Below are 9,877 nucleotides of genomic sequence, written 5' to 3' on the forward strand. Positions count from 1 at the left end.
TATATATTATATATATATATATATATGTATATTATAATATATAGATATATATATATATATATATATATATATATATATGTGTAACTTGCATTTGTACGTGTTTATCATTACTTTGGTGAGTGCAACACACCTATAACTCAGTAAATAATTGGCAGTGGGGATCGTAATCAAATTTCTAATTCCTGGAGGAGAAAATGTACTGCTTGTGTTGTATTACGAGGCCGAGACGAATGAGCAAGTTTTGTGGTTATATATTGTTTTCTACTACATATGGATATCTATGAGTTTTCTTCATGTATGCAACTTTTAACAACTGCTGTTGTTGGGAAAGGACATGAATCATTTTTGCAAGATAATTTTGGCAGTAAGCCTAGCTTTATAATTTTCGATATTTTTGTAGCTTTGGGTAAAAAAAGCAATTAGAAGATCAGCATTTAATACAAGGAATAATAGATTATTCATTTTTTTTAGGGGGTGGAAACTCTATCACGAGAGTATATATATTGTTCAAAAGGGTACACAATGATAATGAAGCCTAGTTTACTTATTTCAGATTTTTTTGTAGCTTTGGGTAAAATATCTCATCCTAGAAAAAAAACGCAATTAGAAGATCTACATTTAATACAAGGAATAATAGATTATTAATTTCCTCTTTTGAGTGGGGGAACGCTATCACGAGAGTATATATATAGTGTTCGAAGGGGTACACAATGATAAAAATTGTTGAAAGTTCGTTCGCCTTTCTTCCGATTGGTGAACTCGGTCGGAGTTCGCTTTTCTTCCGAGGATTTGACTTGATGAACTCGTGCATTAAATATGATATGTTAAAGAAAGGTAGGTATGCTTTCTCGAACAGTCCACGTCGAGTCGAAATACTTGATCAAAAGATTGATTTTGCTAGTAATGCTAAATTGAAAGGCAAAATGTTTCCATTCCAGAAGGGCGTTATTATTTTAATCTAAATCAGTAAAAGGATTGTATAACATGTTGCATGAACTGTTATGGAGTAGAATTCTTGTTGACAAGACGGGTAATATCGGGTATGTCAAGATACAGTCGAATATCTCTTTTCTTTTATACGACAAATTGGTCATTGTCCTGATCATCCGTCACCTTTGGAATTTAAATATAGACTACGGTTATTCATAGTGAGTAGAGACAATAGTTTAACCAGTCAGGGTCTTAATGTTTGTAATAATGACGAAGCTACATCTTGTGTCACTACAGAGTGCCTAAATGTAAGTGGTCCATTTCAAAGCTAGAATGTTGCTCCCAATGATCTAGATTCCGAGTTATGAATCTCTCTGTGTGTCTCATAAAGCACCTTCTACCTGTTAACAATGAGGCTAAGGAAGATCAAGTAGAAAATTTAATAGAGATAGAACCTGAAGCACTGATAGGAAATGAGTCCTTAAGTTATCTGGGAGGGTTCGTAGCTTTTAAATTTAGAAATAAGTGTACCTCATTAGGCTCAGCTGATGTAGATGAAACAGGTGAGGACTGGATATCATATGTAAAGAGAAAGGTATTATATAGGCAGTCTAATAATTTTAGATAAATCTACAAGATGGGAAGATTTATTCCAAATTTTCGATGGAGGTGCTCTAAAACCAAGAATCGGAGCCGTTTCAAATCTTATTTTGATATATACAAAGTCGCCCATATTGATGCTCCGGAGGAGGTAATGAGCTTTTTTTAGATGTAGGCTTCATTTTAGAATTAAAGTACTAAACTCTAAGGAGGAAACATTTCATAGCAAAGGTGTGAAAAAAGATTTAAAAAAATGTTTAATAAAATCTAAAATTTATATGAATGAAATGAAAGAGAGAGAGAGAATGCAAAAATTCCATAGAAAGGTATAATTAGATGAAAAAAATATTGTTCAGTAATATTTAAAAATCGCTTGATTGAAACGAAAGAGCGAGAGAGAGGAGAGAGAGAGAGAGAGAGAGAGAGAGAGAGAGAGAGAGAGAGAGAGAGAGAGAGAGAGAGAGTTGATTGTAATAATATTTTCAAGGAAATGTTCAGAATACAGCTTTTGTCATACATGAATTTTTATTTCCATTGCTAATATATTCCCTATTATATGTATTTGTATTTTGGAAATATAGTCATAAAGACATTAATATTAGCCGACTTCCATAAATTCAATGTTAGGAATCCAAAAAGAGGCATGAACATTAAGACTGATGGTCAGATCGTACAGGACAGCTATCAAATAAACACTCAGGAGTCTCCAGGTGACGTCACAGCGCTAGGCTGAGGTAACTCACCTTATCTTTTTCCATCTTGAGCACTTTCCAATTTGCCGCTACCTGTCGTTGCCCGAGTGGTCTTCTCCATTTTCTATTACAAAAGACTTGCGTATACCGCAAGCACAAACTGCACATAGAGTGCCAACGCAACCTCAGTTCTTCCATACTAGGAAGCTGCTACCAGTCTAGGACTGGCCACCGCCAGTTCATGTCAGGCCCTACCATTCCACAGTGCCACTAATCCGTGACACTGTCCATCGACTGGCTGCTGAAGTACTCCCCCTTTTACTTTCTCTCCTCCACCATTACACTCTGCCACGAACATGGTGCCATTTTCTCTTCAGTGTATTTGTAAGGGTTACATTCAAATGGACTTATATTCCATATATAAATAAGCTCATAACCTAAGGGGTCACTGTTGAAATAGCAAGGAGTGTCATAAAGGTTGATAAACAGGATGCAAGCTAGGTTTTGGCTTATTTAATCAGCGAAGCCCTGGTTTGCATTAGCCTGTGATAATCAAATCCATTGTTGTGTCAAACAGGTCACAGTGCTTTCGCCTGAGAACCTATTGACCTATAACCCACAGATGTCTACGTGACTTCCTCTCACATGTTCGTCTGTCTGTATGTTATGTATGCTGAGCTAAGCTGTGCTTTCCTATGATTTGAAAATGCATTTGTAACTCAGAACTTTACTTCCCCTCTTAGAATCAGGTTCTCCTAACCACCATCTTGTTTCTTACTCAAGAGATGTGGTTTTGCAAATATATTGTTCCTGTTGTCATCATGAGTTTGAAACATCGCCTTCATACCCAAAGAAAATACTGACTTAGAAATTATCGTTGCAATCTCAGATGAGGATGGGAAGTATACCACACGATACTTGCGTATAACATCGCAGGTCTAAATAACCTCACAGTACGCCTCGTTATTCAAGGCATAGCACAACATATTTGAGTATACTGCATTTAGTGTAGTCCGACAGAACACACCAGCACGCTACCAGTGCAATCAAGGAACACCTCCATAAGTGCCACTATACCAGCACTCTACCAGTGCTGTCCAAGGAACGCCTCCATAAGTGCCGTGCACCTGTACAGGACGTACAGGTAGCCATTCAACTGTGTATCTGCCATTACGGAACGCCCATTTCCAGCACTCTACTAGTGCTGTCCAAGGAACGCCTCCATAAGTGTCACTGCACCATGATTCAGACGTATAGTTAGCTATTTATCTGTGTATCCGCCATTACGGAACACCTATTCACAAGTGTTTCTGTGCGTAAGGATCATTACTCCTTCCGGAGCACTCAACCAAAGAACACTTCCATAAGTGCCGTGCACCTGTACAGGACGTACAGGTAGCCATTCAACTGTGCATCCGCTATTCCGGAGCATCCAACCAAGGAACGCCTCCATAAGTGCCGTGCACCTGTATAGGACCTACAGGTTAACCATTCCATTGCGTATCCACCAGTTCGGAACGCCCATCAGTGTGACCTCTACATGGCACACTCCATTATATTCTCAACTCATTAGAGGGTGCCATTCAAGAAGTGCCACCAACTTACGGGACACTTCCAAAGTACCACAGAGCACCCATCTCCAGGTGAGTGCCACCTTACCAAATAGGCACTCCAATCCAGTACCATTCCGGGCTCTCCTTTCAAATTTAGCTGACAGCCTCTACTGCAGCCCAAGGAAAATGTCTTCCCCTGCTTCCCACTGTATGTGTTGGTAAAGTCCTTAACCTTAAGTGGAGGGGCAAGGACACAACTTAAATGTAGGTTCTAAATGTCTATTGTAGAAATATATACAAGATCCAGGGGACAAACAGCAGCCAGCTTAACAAACAGACAGACGAGACGAGACTGCCTCACGAGGGCAATAATTACAATGTTGCCAATACTTAAATGTTGCCATATCATATTACTGGACTTAACATGGGATACTCTAATGGCGCGCAACATGTGAAATAATGTTTGAACATAATAATAACATAATAATACTGGTACATGTGAAATGCGTCTTTTTCATGTACCTACACCTCCCTCCCCCTCACGCTCGTAGTGCATTCTCGAGCGGACTCCTTTTCCATGAGTCTTTGGAACGACGTGGGTTTACTGGAGGAATACTGACTAAGGACTCTCTTTCTAGGTCCTGGCTAGGGGCCACAGGGACAGGGAGAAAGGGGTCACTATTAGTGGGTGGCACCAGGCAAAGAAAACGACAATTACGCCACCACACACGACCACTAGGGAGACGAATTTGATAGTCTCTTGACCTTCCATGACCCATGACAGTGCCAACTTTGTCCCAACGATGAGAGGTCGGGTCTTGAATCCGAACTTGCTGACCGACACTCAACGTGGGTAAGGGGTGGGCATGCTTGTCATACTTGGTCTCTACCTGCTTGTAACGAGCGGCAGCACGGCGGTCACAATCTTCAGTCTTGACCTGCCACTCCTTGGAGAATGCTTGAGGGTGGGCAGGGATACATGACCTGAGAGGACAGCCATACAGGATCTGGGCAGGAGAGCATCCAGTAAAGTTAGGAGTATTTCTGAGCTCCAATAAGCCTCGGTCAAATGCTTCACAATCAATGTTGCCAGATGGGGCTGTTTTGAGGATGAGGTGCTTGATCGACTTCACAGCGGCTTCAGCGTGACCATTCGATTGTGGGTAGTGGGGTGAGGTTACCATGTGTCGAACTCCCCATCGCTTCATAAAATCCTTGAACTCTGCACTGGTGAATTGGGGGCCTCCATCTGTCCTTAGGCGAAGGGGGACACCAACTTCATGGAAATAGCGGCGGAAGATCCTGATAGTATTGGAAGCGGTAGTATCGCCTTGGCAGGGTGCGACAACAGGCCATCCTGACAGGCGATCGACGACGACGAGGAAAGACTTCCCTGCAACAACAAAGAAGTCGGCTGAGACGGACTCGAAAGGTCTTGTCGGGTTGTCGTCATTCATTAGAGGTTCCTGCGGCTGGAGATATGGCTGCAATGTCTGACATGCCTCACAAGCTCTGACTGTGTTGGCAATATCAGAGTCAATGCCAGGCCAGAAAACTGACTGCCTTGCTCTGCGCTTGGTTGCTTCCACACCTCTGTGGCTGTCATGCAAGTGGGACAAGGTGCAACGACGGAGAGCAGCAGGAACTACAACCCTTGCTCCATACAGGACAAGGTCACCATCAGCGTAGAGATCTTCACGTAGTTTCCAATAAGGAAGTAAGGAATTGTGAAGGTCATATCTGTTGCGAGGAAATCCTGATGTGACACAATCGAGTAGATGAGTATACGCAGGATCTGCTTTCGCTGCGTCACGAAGATCCTGAAGTATCCTGTCGGGATCCTGAGCTGGAGACTCGTCTGAAAGCGTAACGGCGTTCACAGCCATGACAGTTCGAAGATGAGCAGCGGAAGAAGCACCCGAGATCTCGTCCTCCTGTGTGGGGTGGCTGACTGGGGCGCGAGACAATGCATCTGGGATGCACAGCAACTTACCCGCACGCCACACAGCTGTAAAGATGTAGGGCGAGATTTTCTCCTTGAGGCGCTGGAGATGAGAGTTCTCGATGGCATCCAGTGTGTAACTGTTCAGAATAGGTATGAGGGGCCGGTGATCCGTCATCAGAGTAAAATTCTATAGGCCTGCTAAATATAGCCTACATTTCGACATTGCCCAGACAACGGCTAGCATCTCAAGCTCGATGGTGGCATATTGTGTCTCTGCGTCAGCGAGAAACCGAGAACCACACTGAACTAGACGCAGGTGTCCATTACCATGGTCCTGCAGGAGGGCATATCCAATGCCGTGGAGGCATGAAGTGTCCGTCTGAAGAACAACAGGTAGGTCTGGGTCAAAGAGGGCGAGAACTGGTGGACTGGTGAGAGCTAACTTGACACGTTGAAATGCTTCATCATGGTCGGGGGTCCAAACAAATGTTCTCTTGGGACTCATCAGGGGACGTAAAGGTTGAGCTGCAATGGAGATGTCGGGCGTGAACTCCGCTAACTGGTTGACCAATCCCATAAACGATCTGAGGTCTGTCAGGTTAGCAGGGGTTGGGAAATCCTTGATGGCACTGACTTTCTGCTTATCAGCTGAGATGCCGTCTCCTGAGAGAATGTACCCACAGAAATTCACGGAGGGTGCAGCGACCACAAATTTATCCTTGTTGAGTGTGATCCCAAACTTGCGGCACCAGGTGAGCACTCCGTGGATACGATGAAGGTGTGTAGCGTAGTCTTCGCCGTGGAGGAGAAGGTCGTCTATGACCTTAACACAGTTTTGGACACCTTGAAGGGCCATATCACCTCGCAGGCAGAAGGCGTCTCCAGTAGCTGCGAAGCCCATCGGTCCTCTGCAATGTATGAACCGACCATATGGCGTAATAAAGGTGGTTAAATGCTGATCTTCTTCTGCCAGTTCCATCTGCCAGTAACCATAGAGAGCATCAGCTGTGGTGAAATAACGAGCCTTCGGGCCTACACTGCGAATAGCGGCGTAGGGTGTGGGTGAAGGATGGGCTGGGCGAGAAACCTGGCTATTCAACTTGGTCAGATCGACAGTGATTTGTACTCCTGTCCCATTCTTGGGAACGACGACGAGAGGGTGGCACCAAACTGACGGGTCATCACCAGCAGGTTTGATTATCCCTTGGGCCACCATGGAGTCAAGCTCTTCTTTGACTTGGTCCTTAAAAGCGATGGAATCTGTCTTGGGGTGTGGATGGCAAAAGGCACTGCACCATCCTTAAGGTGGATTCTCATGGGAGGACCAGCCATAGGCTTGAGAGGAGCTGTCTTCAACTCTTCTTTCGAGACCAACACATCTTGAAACTCTTGAAGAAAGTATTCCTTTGCTGCTGAAGGTGATGTGGTCGCTGAGATGGGTAGCTCCTTGACTCTATTAATGTGTTTGACTTCTAAAATGGGTTTAGGGAAATCAGGAGATATTATGGCCAGTTCCTCACAATGACCATAGGATAAAAGAGGAAATTCCACATTTTCATGCACTTGAATCCTGGCGAGACAGGATCGCTTGCCTAGTGTAAGGGTAGCTTGTAATATACCCAGAGCAGGTGACATTAGAGATCCATCCGCGGTGAACGTCGCACTTTGCGGAGGCGTCTGCAAACAGCTCCTGAAGATACCCAATGTGTCAAGGTGCTGCTTTCCAATAACAGTGACATCGGCACCTGTGACTGGTAACATGTCAATGCGAGACTTAACATCGCCAAATGACAAGAGGACACAGATAGGTTTGGGCGTCTTGGAAATGGTGCAAGGCGATCCTAGGCGACGACAGCTGGTCCTTGAATCTTGCGATTTGTTGTTGACTGAAGAGGCACCACTGTTGCTTGAAGATCTGTCCTGACGAAGATTCTTCTTATTCTCCCTACAACACTTATCGAAGTGTCCAATGCGGTGACACAGACGGCACTGGACCTTGCTGGCAGGACACTTCATAGTTCTAGACCAATGACCAACGCGGTCGCAGCTTTTACAAGTACTGTTGGCCGCAGGGCATTTGTCTTGATCATGCTGACGAGCACAGTACTGGCACCAAGTTGCTGGGTTCGAGGGTTTCGGCGAAGGTGGATGCTTTCCGCTTGACTTCTTGCTTCTCTTGTAGGCCGAAACAGCACACAGCTGATTGGGTGGGGCACGTATGGCAGAAGTTGCAGTTTTAGCCACCTCATACGACTGACAGGTGGTGATGAAATCTTGCAAAGAAGAATTGGCATCCAAGGCGATCAACTTCTGAACCAAGTCCGCGTCTCGAATGCCCATCGAGATAATCATTTTCAGCTGGTCTCTTCACATGCGACGGCGGTACCTGGGCATAAATCAACTTCTTCCGCAAGGCGTCGAAGTTTCACATAGAAATCAGCGAAAGATTCTCCTTCCGATTGCTTGCAGCTAAGTAACTCTCTTCGGCGAAGTACTTCATTCCTTAAACCCTTTATATGAGACTGTAAGGCGTCCAGGACTTCATCTACAGGCTTATCTGTAGAGGGAGATATTTGAAGTGTGTGTTCTAAAACACGCTGCGTTTCCAGGGTTAAACACATCCTCATCTGGATCATTTGCTTTTCCCGTGGAAGCTTAGAAAGATCCACCATGACAGCATAGTCATCCCACCGACGTCTCCATTCCCTGAACATCTGGAATAATTGCATCTGCCTTCAGTGGGGGTGGCGTTTGCGCGGTTGCTTTCTGTGGTGGAAGAGAGGGTTGACTGGAGTTCGAAAACCACCTCTGTGGCCAGGTGTAAGGGTACTGAATGAGAATGGATGATTGGTGCAAGAGTTTGAATGAGAGCAGTAAACCTTGCATTCTCCTCTTCTCTTCTAAGATCATCTTCTCTAAGGCGAATTGCTTCTTGTTCCCTTCTTCTTTCTTCTTCACGTTGTCTGTCTTGTCTTCTTGTTTCATCTTCCCTTCTTCTTCTCTCATCCTCATACAAGCGAGATTCCTCTAAAAACTTAATCAAAGCGAGGAAATCTGTCCCAGTAGCTTGAGAGGTAGATGGGGGCTGGTAGTGGGGGGGCTTAAGAGTGGTGGGGGAGGGAGAGGGACTGGATGCTCCAACACTCCCCCAACACTCAGAGTGTGGGCGCCCACATTACTGAATTGCCACTGTTCTGTGGGCTCTTCTAAATGGTCTGCAGGCGTACCTTTCGAGTCCGTCATTATTGCCAATGTGCAGTGCGCAAGAATAAAGTTCCAACAAAATTATTAAAATTATCCCAAACGTCTGATACAAGAATAATAAATAAAATTCGTTGAAGCGTGAGTGTGTGCGTATGTGCGAGAAATACGTCAGCCAACGAGGGGACTAATGAGCGATAGTGTCTGCCTACGGCAGCTCACATCCAAGGCGAGGTTGCCAAGTCGACTGGATCAGACTCAGTCATCCCGTGACATGGCATGAGTGCGGGTGTGACAGTCGGTGCTCCAGCAAAGCCACAACAGAATAAATTCGTACTCAATAAAATAACATAACAAATCACTAGAGCACACAAAAAGGGCACTATAAAAGCACAATGCACTGCACAACACTTCACTGAGTACTTGAGGCACTACACTGCACATGACATAGAATAAATCAGCTGGGACACGAAAGCACATTTGAACTGAACATCCAATATGGCGACTACCGTCCGGTTCCCGATGTCCAAGTCTTGATAAACTTCACACAATATGACACTTCCAAAGTTCACTGCGCCATGTATGTGTTGGTAAACTCCTTAACCTTAAGTGGAGGGGCAAGGACACAACTTAAATGTAGGTTCTAAATGTCTATTGTAGAAATATATACAAGATCCAGGGGACAAACAGCAGCCAGCTTAACAAACAGACAGACGAGACGAGACTGCCTCACGAGGGCAATAATTACAATGTTGCCAATACTTAAATGTTGCCATATCATATTACTGGACTTAACATGGGATACTCTAATGGCGCGCAACATGTGAAATAATGTTTGAACATAATAATAACATAATAATACTGGTACATGTAAAATGCGTCTTTTTCATGTACCTACACCCACCAAACCATATCCATGGAGCTCGAGAGGCTCCAAGCCCTCATGACTCTGGGCC

The 9,877-nt window shown here is 44.4% G+C and overlaps 1 protein-coding gene across 1 annotated transcript; it reads right to left on the minus strand.

Annotated features, from left to right (window-relative positions):
• Positions 1-4,006: 4,006 nt before the first annotated feature.
• On the minus strand, positions 4,007-5,238 carry LOC135211574 (uncharacterized). Its single transcript, XM_064244870.1, has one exon. It carries the CDS (start codon positions 5,230-5,232, stop codon positions 4,315-4,317), a length of 918 nt encoding a protein of 305 aa, XP_064100940.1. The 5' UTR covers positions 5,233-5,238; the 3' UTR covers positions 4,007-4,314.
• Positions 5,239-9,877: the final 4,639 nt, after the last annotated feature.

This window comes from Macrobrachium nipponense, chromosome 4 (assembly GCF_015104395.2).
Source record: "Macrobrachium nipponense isolate FS-2020 chromosome 4, ASM1510439v2, whole genome shotgun sequence".
Taxonomy (NCBI): domain Eukaryota; kingdom Metazoa; phylum Arthropoda; class Malacostraca; order Decapoda; family Palaemonidae; genus Macrobrachium; species Macrobrachium nipponense.

What these genes read in the sequence shown, in the direction of transcription:
- LOC135211574 (XM_064244870.1), bottom strand. Translation starts at nt 5,232, where the DNA reads ATGAATGACGACAACCCGACAAGACCTTTCGAGTCCGTCTCAGCCGAC.